Source organism: Chiloscyllium plagiosum, chromosome 3 (genome assembly GCF_004010195.1).
Source record: "Chiloscyllium plagiosum isolate BGI_BamShark_2017 chromosome 3, ASM401019v2, whole genome shotgun sequence".
NCBI lineage: Eukaryota > Metazoa > Chordata > Chondrichthyes > Orectolobiformes > Hemiscylliidae > Chiloscyllium > Chiloscyllium plagiosum.
Genome location: NC_057712.1, coordinates 2,573,840 through 2,597,229, shown reverse-complemented (window position 1 = coordinate 2,597,229; position 23,390 = coordinate 2,573,840). Strand labels below are relative to the sequence as shown.

The 23,390-nt window shown below is 41.0% G+C and overlaps 1 protein-coding gene across 8 annotated transcripts in view; it reads right to left on the bottom strand.

The window, feature by feature from the left end:
• Positions 1-23,390, bottom strand: part of dnmt3ab (DNA (cytosine-5-)-methyltransferase 3 alpha b) — a 571,533-nt gene that overhangs the window by 361,139 nt on the left and 187,004 nt on the right. For all 8 annotated transcript variants that reach the window (XM_043676070.1, XM_043676107.1, XM_043676111.1 and 5 more), the window contains one exon: positions 6,772-7,150. In XM_043676070.1, coding sequence (XP_043532005.1) covers positions 6,772-7,150 — 379 coding nt within the window. The remainder of the gene's footprint in view (positions 1-6,771; positions 7,151-23,390) is intronic.

The window sequence follows — 23,390 nt, the reverse complement described above, 5'->3', positions numbered from 1 at the left end:
GGGAGCAATATTGGTCAGAGTGAAGGAACAATCATTTGAGTAATGTAGGTGTCAACAGTAGAATAAACATCAGCTCTGAGTGAAAACAGAACAAATGGTAATAAGGTATAGGCACGTGGGCAAAGTAGCCAAAATGGAGAACGGAGTTCGATGTTTGAAGTTATCATCTCAGTGATGAGTCCAGAAAACTGCAAAGTTGTGAAATGAGAAATGAAAGTTCTACTCCTCCAGCTTAAACTGGGCTCCACTTGAACACTGCAGCAAGCCCAGGACAGAATGGGAGAGAGTATGAGAGCAGAGAATATGTCCAAGAGTGAAAGCTGGTTGAAACAGCAAGTGACTAGAAGCTCAGGGTGATGTGGACTGACTGGAGGTGCTGCACTCAGTCTGTATTTGGTTTGCCAAGTGAACAGGAGGCTGCACTGTGAGCAGCAAATCCAGCAGCCTGGCTAGAAAGGTGAAGAAGCAAGTTGTTGCTTCACCTAGAGCGAGTGTTTGAGGCCATGGACAGTGAGTGGAGAGTGTGGTGCTGGAAAAGCACAGCAGGTCAGGCAGCATCTGAGGGACAGGAGAATCGACGTTTCAGGCATAAGCCCTTCAGCCATGGTCGGTGAGTAGGAAACACTGCGAATGAAGGGGCAATGGAAGCAGGGGCTGTTAGGAGTGATAGAGGAGGGGATAATGTGTCATGAAGGGAACCAACCTTTCAGAATACTGACAGGGGAAAGGAGAAGAGTATCTGTTCAGTAGTGGCATCATGCTGGAGCTGGTAGAAATGAAGGAATGGTGAAGAATGACCCTTTGAATACAGAGGCTGACAGCATGGAAATTGAGGACAAAAAGAACTTGGTCATGGTTTAGGAATGGAGGGGAAAGGATGAATCTAAAAGTGTGGGACACGGGTTGGATACAGTAATGGCTCTGTCAACCAGAGTGTAACGGAGGGGAGAGGAAATCGACTTTGAGGTAAAAAAGAGGACATGCCAAATGAACAGTTGTGGTCAGCAGCATAGACAGGTGTGACAGAGATGGAAAACCTGGGAGAATGGAATGGATTCCTCACAGAAAGCAGAGGCAGAGGACGTGTAGCTGCAGTAACTGTAGGGGACGGTTGGTTTGTGATGAATATTAGTAGATAGTCTATTTCTGGAAATTGAGAGAAAACTCCAGAAAGGGAAGGGAAGAGTCAGAGCTGGACCAGGTAATGGTGAAAGAAGAGGAAACTGAAAGCAAGAATATTTTCTATTTTAAAATATTGTGATTCATAATTCTGGGAGAGAGAATGCATAACATGGTGGCAGCAGTGACAAAGACTCAACCACCTTGAATGGATTTAGTGATCAATTAAATTGAGGAAAATCAACCTGAATGAATGGCAGAGAGAGAAAGCTGGAGTGAAATGTGCAAAAGGAAACAGCTATCACCGTGCACACAACTGCTGCCTATGGTGGACGAGGAAGGTGATTATTTCACAGAAGTATTTGTTAAGTTTAAACAAAAAGTGCAAACTGACTTTAAGTAACTTTCTAAATGGCATAATTGAAAACGAAACCCTATTTTGGGATGAAGTGACAGGGATGTGTTAAGGTGACAGTCAGAACATTTTTTTTGGTAGACTCTGCATATGACTCCAGCCAAAGTCAAATACATCAGATCCCTGATAATGAGCGGCAAGGCCTGAGACAGGGTTGAGGTGAGCTTATTGACCCTTTCCCAACAGAATTGAAATATACAGCCAGAAAATGTAAATTCAAGGAAACAGACGAAAGGCTGACAGATCAGTTCAGTTCAGTTGTTGTTCTGCATGGCTTGAAATAATAAAAGATTTGATTGGAACTCACAATATTATAGAGTATAAACATTTCTGGAGTACACAATGCTTTAACCAAATGAAGAGACTGATTACTGCTCAAAGAGCTAGTCTTCAGTAAAGTAAAGGAAAAGGCAATAGGCTTGATGCAGTAAGATAGCAGCAAACAAATACACTCCAGACTGAGTGAAAGATGTGCAAAATCTGGGAATGACCATAAGAAGAACAGGGTGGCATTTGGATCAAATTATGGAAAGTCACTGTGAAAAGGTGTTCAACATTGGAACCGACAATGAGTTTTCAGAAACATAGCAATAGGATGGATGAAAAGGAAATAAACCTTAGCATCCACTGTTCAGAAGTGATGATGAGTCTGATGATATAATTGACACAAGAACCATACATCTGCATGGAATGTCAGGGTGAGGCATTCAGGCTAAAGGAAGAATGAGAAAGGAAGCACCCAACCTCAATGACTTTGTCGGGGGAAGATTTAAAAGGGACCTGAGGGGCAACTTTTTCACACAGAGGGTGTGTGTATGGAACAAGCGGCCAGAAGAAGTGGTTGAGGCAAGTACACTTACAACATTTACAAAACATTTGGATAGATACATGGATAAGAAAGGTTTAGAGGGATATGGGTCAAACACAAGCAAATGGCACTAGTACAATTTAGGAAATTAGGTAGGCAAGAACGAGTTGGGCTGAAGGGTCTGTTTCTGGGCTGTATGACTCTATCTATGAGTCTAACCATAAATCTAAAGGTGAAGATTACTACCAGAGCACTAGCAACATCATCTGACTCAGACTAAATCAGAAAGTCTTTCCTGAAAATTTGTAACAAAATGGCTACCAAGGCAAGATGTTCGGAAACCAAGCAATGTCATGCTAAAGATGTTTAGGGGAATGGAGATCTGACAGCTTGGAACAACCCATATCAGAGGGACACACAAAAGGCCAGATGTTAACTATGTGTTTTACATCAGGGAAACAAAGGGTTCTCACACCCTGGGGCTGAGAGTTGCAAAGGGCTGCAGCTAATCTCAGAAAACTGAGATAAAGGAGGCCTCACTGCAGGTCAAAAGTAGAACATCCAATGAAAAGCATCTCCTGATCAAAGTATGATGAGGTAAATTCCATTGCTCCAATAGATAACATGCAAAGCTAAATGAACAGGGTACAGTTAGATACTGAAATCTCAGGGTCACTGTTGAAGGACATGAAGGGTCTTGACAGAAAAGGAAATAAAAATGATTTGATAAATTATGGCAGCTATGGAGAATATTTCTAAAATTCCACAACACTCCAGGTTGAAATGTTAGAACGATAGAACAAAAACAATGATGTGAAGAAAGTGAAGGCTGAGAGGGGTATAACTGACAAATGGAAAGGAGCCTATAGAGGAGACACTGAAGATGAGGCACTCAAAAATAGAAATCCTTAACTCTGGTCAAAACGTGCTGCAAGTAAAAGGTGTGGAAAAAGAAAAGAATGATAGTGCTGAACTCAGACAGCAAATTAGTAACTTGCACTTGCAGCTTAATACTATATTACAACTAGGGAATGGTTTACTGGAGACTTAATAACAAACTGGGAGCAAGGCTAAAGCATTTAAATGAGGAAATATTAAATACAAGAATCCAAGCAGAGCAGTGTAACAGGAAGCTGGAAAACTTATGGAAGATGGTGGCTGGAAGTGAAATCTACGTCACAGAATTGGAATAGAGATCTTGAAGTGAAGTGATGGCAGGCCAATGATCACTGGCCATGCTACTTAAATTAAGAAGAAGAGGCACAACACTGAACAAGTGAAATGATATCGTGAATATTGTTTTATTTGAGAAAAGAAAATAAGCCATAAAGATTCTTAAGGTCTTCGGTTTACTCTTAAATATTTACTTTTAATCTTATTTGAAACATAATGTTAAAAATTTAATAATACGAACAGTCTGAATAGACACAGAGGGTTTTCTTTGAAAAAAAAGAGGCAAGTTGTACTATTTGTAAAGAGTTAGGACCTAATTGTTATTAAAATGTATATGGGGTGGGGGTGGGGGGAGTATATTTACTGCTGCACTGAAATCAGCTGCAATGTAGGAGTTGAACAGTCACATGAGGCTGTAAGAAATAATACACCTTCAGGAATTTGGTGTTTAACAGCGTTCAAGTTCTAGAAACACAAAGATAAAACATTGAGCATGGGACCGATGTTAAGTCAGCCTGCCCAGTGTAAACATTGCAAAACTGTCTCTAAAATGACTTTATTTGCTCTCCCTGACACTCTGCCATTGATATCTTGGAAAGATTTTACAAATAGGCACAAGAAGAGCATCTGTTAGTTCTTTTAACACCCAAATGATGCTACTATGATGTCAGGAGGATCTTGGATGGGACCCTGTGTTTCACAATAACCAACTAGCCAATTGCAAACAGATGTGGGATACCCATTCCTGATGTGTAACACACTAGGGCAATGGACGTAGGTTTGCTCGCTGAACTGCAAGGTTTGGGTTTCAGACATTTCGCCACCACATACTGGGTAACATCTTCAGTGAGCCTCTGGATGAAGCACTGGTGGTATGGCCCGCTTTATATTTATGTGTTTACGTTTACTTGGGTTGGTGATATCATTTTCTGTACTGATGTTCATATACCCTGGTGGCTAGTTTTCTGCCTGTTTGTCCCATGTAGTATTTGTTACAGTTCTTGCAAGGTACTTTGTAAATGACATTAGTTTTGCTTGTTGTTTGTACAGGGACCTTCAAGTTCAGTAGCTGCTGTTTTAGTGTGTTGGTGGGTTTGTGGGCTACCATGATGCCAAGAAGTCTGGTATAAAATTCACAAAAGAAGAGGAAAACAACAACAAACTGCCATTCCTAGATGTTGCAGTAGAGCAAACAGCCAATGGGCAACTTCAAACCAGTGTCTACAGGAAAACAGCACATACTGACCATATATTGAACTACAGAAGCAATCATCCCAACATCCACAAACGAAGCTGCATTAGAATATTGTTTCAACGGGCCAACACACTGCAGCACAGAGGAACTACAAAGAGCAGAGGAAATCACCTATACTGTGTATTAAAAAAGAACGTGTACCCAACAAACACAGCCCGCCAATTTCTCAACAACAAGCAGTGCTTCATCCGGAGGCTCACTAAAGATGTTACCTAGTATGGTGGCGAAACATCTGAAACTGAACCTTTCAGCTCAGCGAACAAACCTACATCTAGAACCTCAACCTGAGCTACAACTCGCTAACTCTGGGAAAATGCTCCAATATGAGCCAAGTCTCACAATTGCTGGCACTCCCTACTGACCCAAATTACCTCCGTGCACATTGGCAACATTTTCCTCCAACAAAGGTTCAAAGTTACCTGTGAATCAGTCAACTGCTTGTAGATTTCCTTTACCTCAATCTTTCGAACTTTACCTCCCTCATCAAATCTGACTGCATCTACTCAGTTATTATCATCGTCTTACGTTTAGCTAATTTCCTGGCCTTTCTGTTCTGAGTTCCCATTGGCTTGAGTTTACATGTCTTAAGTAACTTGTTGAAGCTCCTTCAACAGTATTTCCAAACCCATAAGTTCCTCTATCTAGAAGGATAAGGACAGCTGACACAGGGAACCACATCCATCTGCAAGCTCCCCTCTAATCCACTCACCATGGTGACCTGGAACTAGATCACCATTTCTTCAGCATCACTGGGTTAAAATCCTGGAGTTCCCTCCCTCAAAGAATTGTCTGTGTCCCTACACATCAAACTCTGCAGCAGTTCATGAAGGCAGCTCACCCCACATTCTCCTGAAGAAGGGCCTGTGCCCGAAACGTCGAATCTCCTGTTCCCTGGATGCTGCCTGACCTGCTGTGCTGTTCCAGCAATAAAGTTTCAACTCACCCCACATTCTCAATGGCAAAGAGGGATTGGCAATAGAAGCTGCACCAGCTGATGATGCCCACATGTCATGAAAGAATACTTCTCAAAATTGATGTGAAGGACTTTCTGGGAGCTTGGTGCACTATGTCACTTAGGGCATCATTTCTCTCAAAAACGTCAACATAGTCATTTCGGATGGATACTCTCTTTCTTACAATGCATTGTTTGTTCATTAGTAGTTACTGTTATTGACTGAGAAATGTTATGTTTCACTTTGTGTAAAGGAAATCTCAAAAAAATAAGGAAGTGCTGCTACTCCAAAGTCCTTCTGCAAAGTTGCCAGACACGCGAGTAAGTTTTTAGTGAAAAAGTAAAGGCGATGAGTTAAATGACAATGCACAACAGATTTCACTGTTCATAAATGATGTGCTCTTCAGGTCTGTAATATACTCCAATTCCAGAAAATGTTTCTTCAAGTAACAAATACACAGCAGCACAGTTTTGTTTTCATCTAAGACAGGAATATATTTTGCATTATGCATGATTGACTGGTATTTATGTCAGTGACTCCTAATGACACTGTACTACAAAAACAAACTACTATGGTCCATCCCACGAATTAGCTGTGCTGGGTTATCCAGAGATTGGGCCTGATAATTGTTAGTTCTGGGGTGAACAAATACAATGAACACAAAAACTAATCCCATTTATTCATCACTAATTCCAGTAGCAACACCACAAATGTCTGAGAGTTAGGTTCTCAAAAGAATTACTTAACTGTATAAACATTATTTTCCCAAAGCCTAATGCAGTCACATCAGTCCTTCATGTCAGTATATTCAGGTCCAGATTTTTAAATCTACCACAATTTTGCGTAGAAAGTTTAATTCTTGCATGATACGCTGTTACAGTAATACTGAGGCAATGTGATCCAAATATTCAATTTGAAATCCTTCAGTAAAATCAATTTAAAGAAATTCAAATTTTGGGCTGTTTGTTACTTTTCTCGATATGCCTCAGCCAGAGCTAATTGTAAGGCTACAAGGTATAAACAAACAGATTTATTAAAGTTTTCAAACCTTTTTCAGCAGCTTCCAATTGTCGCTTTTTGTATTTCTTTCTGTGATTGGATGGTACCTTCTCATTTTCACCCTTTTCAGAATCCTGTCCATCTTTCAGGGTATAACATCCATTCTCCATCTCTAAATCTATTTCAACTTCTCCATCAAGACTTGTGCTTTCTTCATTGGACTCTTGATCTTTCAAGTTCTGAGCCTGAGGGACAGATTTTCCACGGTCACCATTCTCAGGAACACTCCTTTCTCCAAACTGCTGGGAGTTGCCAATGGCTTGCTGGTTACTTTCCACCTCTCCATTGTGTACCTGTGATGATGACTCCTGGGAAGATTGGCACTTTGGGGCTGTGACCATTTCACTGGAAGCTTCATTGATGTCCACCTACATTGAAGAAACAGAATGGATTAGTAGTCATCTAAAGTTCATCAAAGGAAAAGCTTGGACTATATTCCTCCTGTGACATTTTCTCCATAAATTATAAATTATAAGTCCATTTACATTGTGTTATTATGTGAATGCAGCTCAAATATTGACACATTTCCAGGTCATCAACATAAGGCCCGAATACAGAACGGATATCCAGATAACAATGCAGTGGGTTTGCTTGTTCTAAAATTCCAAAATGTTTCATCAAACATTTTCACAGAATTCTTTTTCATAGAGTATTGCCTTTTTCTGCCAATGCAAATGCATTAATGGAAAACAATTCTCCTCAGCTGGTGGCACAGTTTGAGTTTATGTTGAATATTCTGGGAGGTGTGTGTGTGTGTGTGTGGGGGGGGGTCATGTGGGGCATTGTTCCACTTTCTCAGATTCGGATCAAGTGTTGGTCTGCATCACAGTAATGTCCCTCTATGCTTCCTATTGGCTGACAGCCAGAGGAGAAAAACAAAATACTTACTCTCCAACCACAAACCTCTTGCCTTATGCCTAACGCATTGTAAAGTCTGGGGGAAGGCAGGGGGATTGCATGCTTGTTGCATATGTCTTTGGAGTTTTACCAGGTAAAAACATGGTAATATTCACAAGCGAACAACTAAAACATCTATTTTAAGAAATACCAAAGTAGAAAGGTATTGATTTAGGCTCAATTAAAAAAAAGTTCCTTAAAGAACTGGTTGAAATCAACACATGGTAAAAAAAATCAGAAAATAAAATGACTAACTGCAAGTTCCTTTCCCTTCCTGAATGAAGCTGCAGTGAAAGAAAATCCAATATTGTCAGCAGTAATCCTACCACCAACCAGTGCTTGTAGAAATTCAAGTTCTTAAAGACAGTATTCTGTGATTTCAGTATACCAGCTAAACATTAAGGTACAGTAATTTCATTGGATCAGTGTCAATGCAGCAGTCACTCAAAACCATCCCATACGTTATGTAACTCGACAGTGCAGAGTTTAATTTGCAAACAACAAAATAATTTTATTGCAAGGAGGTGGGAGAAATGGCCATCACTAGTGATTGGTATTGTTGAAACTCAGTCAGGAGTAAAGCTGGTGTTAGTCAGCACAGGAGCAGCGTCTGGGTGGTAGCTAACCAAATGAGATGATCCTGTTGTACCCAGGAGTTGATTCTCAACCAGGATCTCACACAGCCTTCAGGAGGCTGTGAGTTGATGGGGGAGTGGGAAGGTTATAAGGCTGATCCATCACTTTGAACATCGCAATTGGCAATACCCCCCTCAAATCATAAGTCCCCAGTAGTTCTGCAGAGTAAGAGTCAAAAGACACAGACACTCTGGATAATCCTCATTTCAGTTACATCACACTGTAAACTTTTGCTATAAATTCTGTGTTGTACCATCTTATACTCCACAATCACCTGGAGCAGCGCTCCAAAAGCTAGTGCTTCTAAATAAACCTGTTGGACTATCACCTGGTGTTGTGTGATTTTTAACTTTGTCCACCCCAGTCCAACACTGGCATCTCCAAATCATAAGTTTCATGCAGTTTTGTGACCGCTTTAGAATTATCATGTGTGTGGCAGAAAGTACCCACCCTCCCCCCCCACTCCACCAACACTTTTCCTCCCTCCCCCTCCTCATCCTCTCCACTCCACCCTCCTGTCCCCCACCCTCTTCCCCACTCCCACCTTTTCCGTGGGGACTCTCTTCCTCCTGGTTGTCACCCCACACAAATGAATCAACTGTTTTGATAAAGAGCCGGCAGCAAGAATCTCACAGCAGATACACATGGCTGTGCAACTAAAGCTCCACTATCAGCCTCAGTGGGATCGGGCATTTGTAGAGAGCAATACATTTTCATCCCTCCTAAACCAAACAGTTACATCACTGCACCACCACACACACAGAATACCTGCGGACATCACTGAAGGCTCTTGTGATATCAAGATTAACTTCCAGCAAGTTAAAGATTACCAAGTTATTTGTGCATTTTTGAGATGTACAAGGTCAATTATTGATTTATCCACGCTACACAAAGTTAGTAATCACACAAGATTTCTTCTGTGTTGGATAGTGACTGCAAGAGGAAACTAAACATTTCAGGGTAGATTGTGCTAATGTTTTTTGCTGACTTGCAGTTGAGCGCGTAATGAGAATTCAGACAATGATGTAAATGGGCAGCACAGGATATTCTGTATGTTTTGATTAGAATAAAATCCTGTTGTGCTCATTCATCTTTATATCCAAATCCCACACTGAGTTCTTCAGATCTGCTACTCTTTTAATTAAAATACTACAGTTTTATAAAGCCGGTGCAATTTTAACCTAGTATGGGGTATAACTAGCCATAATACCAATAATTTACTTTTCAGATGAAAATGACCAGATATGCATTAAGATTACAATCCACATGCACAGTTTAGTTTTTAAATAAGATAATCATCATCTGAGCCAGCTGACTTATTAAGCAGATTTATTCAGTTCATCTCCAATGTTAATGAAGTCATGATCAAAATGATCTTTTCCTTTACTGTGGAAGCTTTTTCCTACTCAGTTCACCACAATATTCCACATGAAGACCAAGACTGTCAACTCACTGCAGCCATGAGACAAACCTCTGTGAGGGAATCCTATTGTTTCCCATTGGATATCAGGGAATATTCAGTAAAATCACTGGAAATAGCTCAGAAACAAGGCTCTGGGTTGAGATGGCCATTTATGGTTTGACTGGGATTATGGCAAATGGTGAAGGGCCCAACGAGAGGGAGAAGCCTCTCCATGTTCTCACCAATCTCTCTGTTGTAGATCCAGCTGATCATACAGTATTGGTATAAGGGACCATGGCACAGTTCTTATGAGACAGCATTTCCTCCATCATATTGTGTGGCATCACCACTACATTAAATGGGACAAACTTCTGACAGATCTAGCACCTCAAGACAGGTCATCCATGAGGTGCTGTGGGCCATCAACAACAGTTGAACCGTACTCATCCCTAATCTATAACCTCACAGCTCAGGACATGACCATGAAACTGCAACATCATCCCTGCTTCACTGAAGAGAGCAGGAGGCCGTACTGAATGGCAGAAGCAGCAGATAGAGCTGTGACCCTATAAACAGTGGATCAGATCTTTGTTCTTCAGCCCTGCAATGGTCAAATGGTATTATTACTAGATTACCAATACAGAGACCCAGGGAATGTTCTCAGATTCAAATCCTGCCATGGCAAATTGGGTAATTTAAATTCAAAACTGAAATCTGCAATTAAGAATTAATGACCATAAATCTGTTGTTGGTTGTTGGAAAGACTCAGTAATGTCCCTTCTGGAAGGAATCTGCCATCCTTACCTGGTCTGTCCTACATGTGATCCTTACCTGCCCAAATGGGATGGGCTATAAGTACTGGTTTAGTCAGTTACGCCATTATCCCATGAATGAATAAAGAGAGCATTCTGTTGTGAGTGGTGTGAAGAGTTAACAGAGGGGGGAGGTAGCTCCACAAAGTGGGAGTTGTCAGCATGGAAGAGGAACCTGAAGCATTCGCAAACATATTCAGCTCGAAGTCTCCGAGCAAATGCTCCGTCATGATCTCCTCTTGAAGATCACAGCATCACAGATACCAGCCAATTATATTCACTCTATTTGATAGCAAGAAAAGGCCGAAGACTCTAGTACTGCAAAGAATATAAGCTCCAACAACATTCAGGCAATAATACTAAAGATATGCTCAAGCACTATCCAAATACCAATATCCAAGCTGTTCCCATACAATTACAATGCTGGCCTGTACCCAACAACGTAGAAAATTGTCCAGGTATGCCCAATCCAATTCCTCCTGCTCCCATCCCAGGCCAGTTAATTACTGTCCCATCAGTCCTTTCTTGCTCATCAGCAAACTGATGAGTGTTCAGCAATACATTGCTCATGAATGCTCAGTCTAGATTCCAGCAAGGTCACTTAGCTCTGATCTCATTACAGCCTTAGTTCAAACGTGAAAGAAAGGGTTCAACTGCCTTTGACATTCACTGAGCCTAGCATCAATTCGAAATACGGGGAAACAGTCGCTGCTTGGAGTCATTCGTGGCACATAGGAAGATGGTTCACAGGATGAGGGCATTGCTGGCTAGGCCAGCATTCATTGCTTATCCCTAATTGCCCAGAGGGCTGTTAAGAGTAAACCACATTGCTGTGGGTCAGGAGTCACATGTAGGCCAGACCAGGTAAGGATGGCAGTTTCCTTCCCTAAAGGACATTAGTGATCCAGATGAGTGCTTTTCCCCAAACAATTAACAATGAATTCATGGTCATCATTAGACTCTCAATGCCAAATTTTGTTTTTTCTCAATTATTTAATTCAAATTTCATCACCTGCTTTGGCAAGATTCAAACCCAGGTCCCCAGAATATTCCTGGGTTTCTGGATTAGCAGACCAGCGATAATATCACTTGGCCATTGCCTCCTCCAGTTGCTCAGTCTGACTGAAGGTCAGTCATTTCAGCTCCAGGCCATCCCTGCAGGGTTCCTCAGGGTAGTGTCCTCGGCCCAACCATCTTCAGCTGCTTCATTAATGACCTTCCCTCTATCATAGGGTCTGAAGTGAGGATATTCACCGATGATTGCACAACGTTCAGCATCATTCACGACTCCTCACATACTGAAGCAATCCATGTCCATAAAACATCCAGGTTGGAGGTGGGGGGCAGCAGTGGCAAGTAACATTTGCACCTCCAAAATGTCAGGTAATGACCATCAATAGCAAGTAAGAACTTAACCAGGTCCTCCTGACATTTAATCATTATTCTGTTGCTAAATCCACCACTTAATTACATCCTGAAATGAATTAAATCAGCCTGTTGAATACTGCGACTTCAGGTACAAGTTAGAGGCTGGAACTTTTGAGAATTGTCACTGTCCTCCTGATTTCCAAAGCCACTCAATAGTTACAGTATAGAAAGAGGCACTCAGTACCTCATCTCTGCACCAGCTCCCGATAACAGCTACACGGCTGGTCCCATGCCCCTGTCTTTTACCTACTGCCCCTCACATTTTGTTTCTCTTCGTATTAATGTGGACATGATTCAGTAGTTAGCACTGCTGCCACACAGCGCCAGGGACCCAGGTTCGAATCCAGCCTCAGGCAGCTGTTTGTGTGGAGCTTGCACGTTCCCCCTGTATCTGTGTGGGTTTCCTCTGGGTGCTCTGGTCCCCTCCCACAATCCAAGATGTGGCAGGTTAGGTGAATTGGCCATGCTACATTTCCCATAGTGTTGAAGGATGTGCAGGTTAGGTGCCTTAGTCAGGGGTAAATATACGATAATAGGGTAGGGGAATGGGTGTGTTATTCTTCGGAGGGTCGGTGTGGACTTGTTGGGCTGAAGGGCCTGTTTCCATACTGGAGGGAATCTATGATTCTAAGAGATTTACCACATGTTGCCAGGTGTGGAAGGTTTGAGTTATAAGGAAAGGCTGGGACTTTTTTCACTGGAGTAAAGGAGGTTGAGGACCTTATCGAGGTTTATAAAATCATGAGGGGTAGAGACAGAGTTATTGGTAGTTATCTTCTCCTTCGGGTGAGGGATTTCAAGACTGGGGGGCACATTTTTAAAATGAGAGGAGAGAGATTTAAAAAAGACATGAGAGGCAAATTATTTTTCCACAGAGGATGGTTCATGGATGGAATGGACCCCTTGAGGAAGTGATCAATGTGGGCACAATTATCACGTTTAAAATTCATTTGCATAAGTGCACGGAGAGGAAAGGTTAGGAAGGATAAGATCCTGGAGTATGCAGATGGGACTAGTTTAGTTTGGGATTATGGTTAGCATGGACTGGTTGGACGAAAGGGTCTGTTTCCGTGCTGTATGACCATATGTCTCTATGATCAGTTGGAGCCTGTGAAAGGGCAAGCTCCCTTTTCTTGTAGCTTAACGTACACCTGCACAGTTTTCCAATAGCCCATTTACTTGGCAGTACAAATCAGTCACTGTTTCTGGCAGGCAACTCTTCAAACAGAACTGAAAATAGTGCTTATTTACCCAGCTCCTTTTATCATAAGCTCCAACTATTCCCTTTTTATTTTGTTTTGATATCTGATCCACCTCTGGTTAGCAAACCAGTCAACTTGGCAGCCAATGACATCTCCCAGGCACAAGTCAGGAGTGTAATGGAATACTCCCCACTTGCCTGGATGGGGGCAGCTCCAACAAAAATCACAAACCTCAACACCATCCAGGACAAAGTAGCCCTCTTGATTAGCATACCCTCCACTAACATAAACATTCACTTCCCCAACCTATGACGCACAATGGCAGCACTGTGGACCACTAGCTTCCAAATACCGAAGCTCTATTGTCTAGAAGGACAAGGGCAGCAGATACATGGAAAGACCATCACTGGCAATATCCCTCCAAGACACTCATTATCCTGATTTGGAACAATACCACCAATTCCTCAGTGTCACTCGGTCAAAATCCAGGAAGGTCCTCCTTAACAGCACCTTGGATATATCTGCACCACATGAATGCAATAATTTAAGAAGGTGGCTCAAGCCTGAACAGTGATGTTTGCATCCAATGTTATCATTGAATAAAACAAACCTTGCCATGAGCATGTCATTATTTTTGGTTTTGGTGTACAGTGGGTGCAGTGCGGTGAATGTCTGGTTCATATTCTGCATCTTCTTATGTTCTTAGTGCAGTTGGAGCAGGTTAGTTTCATGGCATTTGTCTGGTTCTTTTTGAAGTCTGCACTCGAAAAATTAAATGCAATTTCTAATTTTAAATATGACTGTTACGAGTCAATTTACTTTGTAGCTTGGGACTACTTTAATAAAGTATATCACAGATTTATAGGTTTTCCCATCAATGCTGTGAACTGTAACTTGTGAAGTACATCATTATGAATTATTCACACTAAACAAATTAAATATCATGTCTAAAATAAACCTGGTGTTGGAATTTCTCCAGTTTCTATGATCACTGGCACAATCAATGAACTCTTCTCTAAAATGTTCATGACTTTGCTAAAATTGTGCGTGTACACATGCATGTGTGTGTAAGTGTATGTCAGTGTGAACAGGCTTGTGTGCATGTGTGTGAGCATGTGTGCGTACATCCATATGAATCTATGTGTGCATGTACGTGCGTGTGTGAGTGTATGTATGTATGTGGTATATGATTACGCGAATTTGAGTGTGTGTGTGTGTGTGTAGGGGTGTGTTGTGTGCTAGCGCGCATGCCATTTACATATTCTATTTTTCATCAAACAAGTTGCAACAGAAGTGGTAAAATTAAGCATTTGGATCAAACCCAAAAAAGCTAATTCAATAAGTTAATACAAAATGGAAAACATACCCATCAATGCCTTGCAGACAGGAAGTAGACTAATTTGATATTATATTAATTGTTTTCACCTTCAATGCTTTCCTAATGATAATCAGAGTGAGAAACTAATATTTGAGGAATTACAATAGGTTTGCCCCCACTTTCTTTGTCATATGTTTTGAGAATCCGATCAGCTTTGATCAGAGTCACCATTTATGATCACAGTAACTATACTGTGGCCAGCAGCTGCAGATTCTCTGTAATAAACTCATGATGCAAAAACAATATTTTCATTTACGTAAATAACGTAACAAGTTGTTTCCTAAAGTGACAGTTCTTTTGAATGAGAGCAATGGTGAATATTATTGATAAGCAGCAGCACTAATGCCCACAAACGGTGGGTTTTCAACCTCAGGCTGATCCTCTGCAATGGAAACCCACTGCAGCCCTAATGGCGTTATCAGAACAGTGAACCCAAACAAAGGCTCTCGCAAAAAGGTCCTGAAGCCTTAGTGCTGACATTGTCCTGGGATCAGATAGTTATCCCATTGTTTCGTTTGGAGAATGACATGTCTTAGGCAGGCTGGCAGAAATATTTTAAAACTTGAATGATTTTTAATCACGATATTTTTCCTTTCAACGGCAAGAAGTTTGAATAAAGCATAAGCGAACACAAATTTACAGTAACAACCCAGCTTCACTGTTGGCATTAACTGTCAGTTGGCAAACTTTATACCTCAATTTTTTTTTCTCTTCATTCCCTTCAAAATCTACAAGTGCAGCCCTCCCTTCCTGCTTAGGAAGCCTTCTGTTTAGCAGTTCATTCCATTATGTACATTCATAAATTTTGCCAGAGTGCGATTTAGTAGTGAACCCGATGGATTATTTTGAACAAGAATAAGTTGTCTTTGATATCTGGCCACTTTCATTGCCCTGAGAAGGTGGTGGAACACTGCAGTCTTTCAGACATGGCACCCCCACCACTGTCAACAACAAAAACAGCAATTGCTGGAGAAACTCAGCAGGCCAGGCAGTGGAGAGAAAGCACAGCTAATGTTTTGAGTCAAGTGACTCTTCCTCTGAACTCCCACCATTGTGTCAGGTCAGGAATTCCAGGATATTGCAGGTGGATCTGGCAACAGAGTGCTTGCTTGCTGCAGAATGAGAATTTGATTTTATTGTCATGTGTACTCAAGTATAGGAATACAGTAGCACCATTCTCCAGTACCATCTTGGTTACAAAACCAGAATATATATAAAAAAAGCAGAAATAAAAGAAAACCAAAAGGTATGAAAAATGCCTAGATATTAAAATTGAAGTCTTATCTCTATAAAGGTATTTATAATCACCGATGCAAGCACACAGGTCTAGCCATGGAAAAAGGGCGCGTTTTCTGATTCAGTTCAAAGCTTTCCTCAAAGACAGAAATTAAGGGAAATGTAATGAGCAAAGCTCACAAGAGTACAAAAGCAGATTGGTCCAAATTGCAGAAAGCTCTATTCTCAAAATAACCACCACCTGACTAGCAGGCAGTATATTTGCTGCTCCCAGTCAGGCTTATGGAAAAATATAATGGCCTGTCCACAGCTAAAGTGAGGCTGGATTGAACAAGTCAGGGGACGGGCACTGTTCACCAGACAGGAAATCAGGGACAGGCCAGCATGACCATTTCTGGAATCCCCTGTGCAATGGTATGACCATTTCTGAATCCTCCAGCTGTTTACTTCAGGGCTTTCAGGCCTTTACTGGGTGGAGGGAGCGATGAAATGTTAAGGGAGTTGGAGAATTCTGTAAGGCACAGGATGTCCAAACAGGAGGGCACTAAGCCCAGAACAAGTCCAAAAGGGGACTAGCAAATTTTACAGCACCCAACCTCCCTCTGTCCCACAGGTTTGAGTTACACACTCTTCTGCACACTGCAGCTTGTAAAACCTTTGCAGTTTAATTTGTTGTAAGTGCAAGGGGCCGCTGAATCATGAATATTGGGACAAACAGTGTAGCACCCACAGGATTACAGGACTGAGAAAGAAACAACAGAGAAAAAGGATGAATCAGAAGCAAACCAAAATAGATTTAAAAAAAGATTCATTTAAGAGAGAGTGATAAAGGAGACAGGAGGTAACACATGATTTTTAATTTGAAGTTTCTAAGCAGAATTGACATCAGACACAAAGGCATGGTGGCTCATTGGTTAGCACCACTATCACAGTGCCAGAATCCTGGGTTTGATTCCACCCTTGGGTGACTGTCGGTGTGAAGTTTGCACATTCTCACTGTGTCTGCGTGGGTTTCTTCCCACAGTCCAAAGATGTGCAGGTTAGGGTGGATTGGCCATGCTAAATTGCCCAGTGTCCAAGGATGTGCAGGCTGGGTGGGTGAGTCATGCGAAATGCAGGTTTACAGGGATGGGGTGGGTCTGGGTGGGATGCTGTAGGAGGGTCAGTGTGGACTTTATGGGCTGAATGGCCTGTTTCCACACTATAGGGATTTGTGAAACCTACAGGTTACACCGTTCCCTGTTTATGCCAGAGTGATTGATTGGCTGTACATTAACAATTACCATTTCATTACAAGGGCTCCATGCAATGTGAAATACGAGCTGTAACATTTCTGCAGTGAGCTTCATTTGAGTTTAATGTGCATGCATTCAGTAAATGCTCAAAATTAACAGAGAGGTTGAGGGCAAGTTGCTGTCTGTGCAAAGCTAATGATGAGAGGTGTAAATTGGCTGACAAACTATGGACATTGTCAGGTGAATTATCCATGGTAAATTGTCCATAGAATTCAGGGATATGTAGGTTAGATGCAGTAGTCAGAGGTAAACGTAAGGAAATGGGTTACTCTTCGGAGGTTTGGTGTGGGCTTTTTGGGCCAAATGGCCTGTTTCCATACTGTAAGGATTCTAATCTATTTGCAACTCAATACATATGTTTTCTTTACCTGAACTTGATGACCCACTTTCATATTCTTAAGAGTGCAATATGAACTCACCACTTTGTTCCACTACAATTTGTTCATGTTTCAAAACAGCTTAAATTCCAATGAGTTCTTTTTTCCATGATGTTATTTTCCCCACTTGATTTTACAAGTATTTCACACAAGTAGTATAGCAACACTAAATATAAATATTGCAATGTATTCGTTGATGAAATGCTAATCAGGATCCTTCATTCTCCTTTGTAATAAATAGCCCCACTAGACTGCTCAGAAAATAAATTATTTACCAGCATTGTAACCTGGGCATTTAAAGGTTAACTGGTGGCGCTATAAAGCAAGGCTATAAAAATGTCTGGCTCCACTGAGAGAAATGTCATATTGCAATAAATTCTCTGAAAGGAATGATTATCGTGATTGCGGCCCAAACCAAATTCACTTGTCCAGTTTAACTGCTTCCCTCAGGGAATATAATGACACGTTGTGTCATGATTAACTACCTCTGATCCTGTACATATTCTGTACTTAAATCAGAGGGAATGAAATTTCAATTTTTTATGTAATGCTTTGTTTCACCAATGTGTGATGTAATTTATGTCTTCTTTTGCCAGTTGCTGAAAGGAAAAATATTTATATTGCAAGCACATCAAATGCAGCTTAGCAGTATAGTCCTGACAATATGCCGAGATCTGAAGAGTTAATCCACCTTTCCCATGAACATATAGCTGATATCAGTTTCTCTGGCCATGTTTTAAAGGGCAGGGCAGGGGAAGAGAATGATATCAGTGTAAAATCATCTAGAAATGTATGTCAATATTTGTTGTTGAGTTTCTGTGACAGAAGTTCAAAACACACTGGGGCCAACTCTCAAGAATCCTCACCACGCTGTTAAGGAGACTTGAGCTCACATATACAATAAGCTTTCTTGTCTTGGCTACAACATACTGGGAGATCAGGTGGAAAGGACCATCATGCAGAAATTGATTAATGTCATCGCTATCCTGAGCTCTCAAGCAAATCACTGGATACAATGAGGCAATGTTCTGAAACAGAGGTGTGATTACGGATGCACAGATAACATTGTCATATAGAAGCAAGTTGCCTTTCAGGCCAATTACTGAACTAACTCATCAAGCCATGACCTCTTCAAATGACAAATGTGGTACACTATTTCAACAACTCACAACCCAACATGAAATAGTTTGTACAGGACTATCTCAATTCTAAGCAGCTTCCAAAGAAATCACCATACATCCTCTATCCACAGGGAAGCACTCACACAGAGAAATACCATATTTTAGAGCACATGGAATAGTAAAAACGTAGTACTGGTATGTTAACAAATCATTAAAATTAATTTCAATTTTGCCTACAGAGTTTACTGTCAAAGGTGAAAATTACTGGAGGAGCATATCAAAGAATTGGCATTCTCTGTATCCATTTTAGTTTTCAATATTTGCAGGATTTGATGTTTATTAAATGTTCATCAGTGTGTCATTTCCCATCCCTGACAAACCCATCATCTCGGTGAGAACAGTCCTCTCAGTAAGAGATTCCAACATACTCTTTAGAAATGACCTCCACATTCCACCACACTCTGCCTTTCTTTTTGGTCATGATTCGGAGATGCCGGTGTTGGACTGGGGTGTACAAAGTTAAAAATCACACAACACCAGGTTATAGTCCAACAGGTTTAATTGGAAGCACACTAGCTTTCAAGCGTTGCTCTGAAAGCTAGTGCTTCCAATTAAACCTGTTGGACTATAACCTGGTGTTGTGTGATTTTTAACTTTTTCTTTTTGGTGAATGTCTGAGCTGAAAAGCAGTAGGGTTGTGTGTTGTCTCAGTTCAGTGCCCAGTCAACTAGGTTCTGAAACTGTCACACAAGATTACACTAAAATCTATACCACTTCAGTAACATACCATAAAATGAAGTTGAAATGATTCATCAATACCCAAATGTAACGTAATTTGGTCTAGAGTGAACCTATCCTTTAATAGAAATGACTGTGCATGCAAACACAGAGAAAATTTCTACCTACACATGACACACCTCCCAGGGGACAAAGCTAGCTTTACTCTACTGACTGCTGTCACAACCAACATAAAACTCCAGAACACACTCCATTTTAAATCTAGTGGCAGCTTGGAGCTGATAGTCATGTTGGACACGGTGTTTAACTGGTAGGAAAAACAAGAAAAGATGGTATAACAGAAGCAGAGTGCCAGAATTGACAAGGGAGTCAATAGATTTGGGAGTTACAGAGGAAAATGTGTGTGTGTGTGTGTGTGTGAGTGTGAGTGTGAGTATGGGTGCGTGAGTGTGAGTATGGGTGCGTGAGTGTATGTGTGTGTGAGTGTGTGTGTGAGTGTGCATGTGTATGTGTGTGAGTATGTGTGTGAGTGTGTATAGTGTAGTGGGGTCACACTTAACATGTGACCTGTAAGAAGCAATAACTAAAGAGTCCTTACCATATAGTTAGGAAGCTATTCCATTGATGTAATGATCATACAATGAAAAGGAGACTCTCAAGAAGGAACAGAGTTGTTCTTTGTACAGAGTTGCGATGTTAGTATGGTGTAAATAAACAATTACTTTAAATAAGACCCGAAGGTCTATTTCGTTTAGAATAGTGCACTCCAAACATCCACCAAACAAAAATAAAGTAATTGTCTCTTTCAGAGTAATGTGATTAATGAATCTTCATTTCATCCTCCCTGTAATACTAGCATAGGACCTAGTGAACCTTGGAGAAATAAAAGCATTGCATGTGGAATTGGACCCTTTTTTGAAATGTTCGCATAAGTAACAGCAGCTCACTAAACCTTGAAGGTTTCAACACAAAGATGCCAACAATCTAAATGCTCCACCTCTTCTCCGGTGGGTTGCAGCGCAAGGAATTGCCAGGTTTAAGCAAGTGTTAGCAAGCTTCGAGGAATAAGGAGTCGACAGACACTGAGTAAGAGGTATTAGTCATGATGCTAAGATAAATAAAGAGCATCCTTGTCAGACAAACATGTGTGAATGTGCTTATTCTTTAGCTAAGCATACAAACTCTTATAGCTTACCATGCTACATTGCCATTCATGTGTAAAGCAGGTTCAACCAGAGCAAAGGATTCAAGTAGAACAGACATCCATGACAAAAATTGTTTGGTATTTTAGTGTACCACTAATACACCTGACAGAACTAGTGTGCAGAAAGCAGATCACAAACACAGCACCATTACCTCCTGTCACACTGCTGCTATGGAATAAAGATTTCAAAGGCATTCAAGTGCTGGCTACAAATCACTTGCAGAACATTTAAAAGCGCCAGTGATTGATTCTGAAACCACAGATATCAGTGTTTTACATTTACACCGATCACCCATTGTCCAATGCCCTCTGCCAGTAGCGTGGAAATAGCAATGTGAGTATAGCTGATTGGCTCCACTGTTGTTGATAATGCATTATGGTGTAGGTTTCAGACACGGCAACAGGTGCCATCTCAGCAAGCACAGCCCCCTGTGACTCCACTGCCAGGGGCAAGTCCTACAAGGTGAGTTTCAAATATGGTTTTCAAGCAGCATACTATTCCTGACGGTAACACTTAATCACAGGGAATAGCAAAACAAACACCAAGATGTCTGTGACACACATCAGGAAATATTATTAGACTCATACACCATCATGACTGAGAAATTCAATGGCATTAATTCATTTTTGCCAACTCATATTATTTGTGCCAAAAACAAAAGACCTAAAATTATTGTTTTCTGTGTAGACACAGAGCTCCTTATCCAAGTAGAATGCATTGACAAATGCCTCTATTAAAATGACAAAGAAACATTATACGAGGTTGTTAAGTGCTGGACAAGAGAAGCATAAACAAAAAGTCGCAGGGGTATGAGGCCATTGAACAATTTGTGAATGAGAATGAGGATTTTGAATCAGATGCTTTGAGGACAATGTAGACCAATGAGGCTAGGAGTAGGTGAGTACTCATTGTACAGGACAGTGCAAGGACAATCTGACTCGATGGATCAAGTTTCATTTCTGCAGTTGATGGTTAGTCACTTCACGTAATCACACAAACTGCCAATTTTGAAAAAATGCAACAAAAGAGCAAAACACAAGGCTAGAGATAGGGGACAGTTAGAATGACCTTAACACATATAACAAAACAAAGTTTCAACCTGTTGCCCAATACTATCATTTTACACATATTTAATTCTGGAGTAATTTCATTCCTCTCATAATTCAAAGTTTTTACTTAACTGACTCCTCAAAGTTTCTTTTTCATAAACTGTGGGAACAATTTTACAATTCCTTTCAGAGCCTGCTATTCCTTTCACTATTCAGATAACCTAAGCTTTTTCAGTTTGAACTGACTGGAAGATTTCCTTCCAAGCTCTCTCAATCTTGGAAGCTTCTTGAACTAATAACGCTTCATTAGGATGGTTGATTTCCCCTAAACTAAATCTTGATTCTCCTGCTAGGAAAAAAACAGTTATCTTCCTTTTGAGGTGAACTCCTGATTCTTCTGCACTGACATCTTAAACCTTCTGAAGGCAAAACTAAACAAATGACCTTTTGTTAAATTCAGCACTGTAAATATTTCATCCATTAACAATACAGGACTTCTCCCAGGCATTTGGCTGAAGTCTCATACTTTCTTGGAATTGACGTACTTGGATCAGAGTTCTAAATGATTTTCTGACCCGTTTTTAAAAACCCTTCACAGAACTGACCCACAGACATCAGCCTCTATTTGAAAATCCAAATCTCAAAGTGCAATAGATAATGCCCTCTTCAACAATAATTTTGTTTGATATACGTCTGTGGCTGCACTAGATATTCAGATTTAATTGTTTCTTTCTTCCAGTATTCAAGTCCCTGGCACACCATTCTTTGATGTTTGGGATGCTCAGATTACTGACAACTAACCCTTTGCCTTTGATCCCCATCTTCCATTTTTTTTGTACATTACAGGGCCTTGTAAAAAGTGTACTGTGGAGCAAATGTTTGTTCAAAATAAGAGTTCTATTCATCTTGATCATGCTTATCTAAGTATCCATTTTTTTCTGACAGGTTCACCCAGAGGGAGAGGCTGCATTAGCTGGAGCTATTTTCCCTTGTGCGTCAGAGACTGAAGAGTGACCTTATAGAAGTTTATAAAATCATGAGAGGCATGGATAGCATGAATATCCAAGATCTTTTCCCAGTTCCGGGGTGTCCAAACTAGAGGGCATAGTTTTGAGGTGAGAAGGGATAGATTTAAAAGGGACTAAGGGGCAACTCTTTCACAAAGAGGATGGTGCATGTATAGAATGAGGAAGTGGTGGAGGCTGGTACAATTACAATATTTAAAAGGCATCTGGAGGGGTAGGTGAATAGAAAGGGTTTTGATAGTTATGGACCAAGTGCTGGCAAATGGGACTAGATTTGTTTCGGATCCTCAGGACCAGATCAGGTGTAACCTAGAACTCTGTGGGAAGCTAGGGAAGTGATTGGTGAACCTCTTGCTGAAATATTTGTATTGTCGATAGGCACAGGTGAGTTGCTGGAAGACTGGAGGTTGGCGAACGTGGTGCCACTATTTAAGAAACGTGATAAGGACAAGCCAGGGAACTATAGACCAGTGAGCCTGACATCAGTGGTGGGCAAGTTGTTGGAGGGAATCCTGAGGGACAGAATGTACACGTATTTGGAAAGGTAAAGACTGATTATGGATAGCCAACATGGTGTGGGAAATCATGTCTCAAAAACTTGATTGAGTTTTTTGAAGAAGTAACAAAGAGGATTGATGAGGGCGAAGTGGTAGATGTGAACTATATGGACTTCAGTAAGGTGTTTAACAAGGTTCCCCATGGGAGACTGGTTCGAAAGATTAGATCTCATGGAAAACAGGGAGAACTAGCCATTTGGATACAGAACTGGCTCAAAGGTAGAAGACAGAGGGTGGTGGTGGAGGGTTG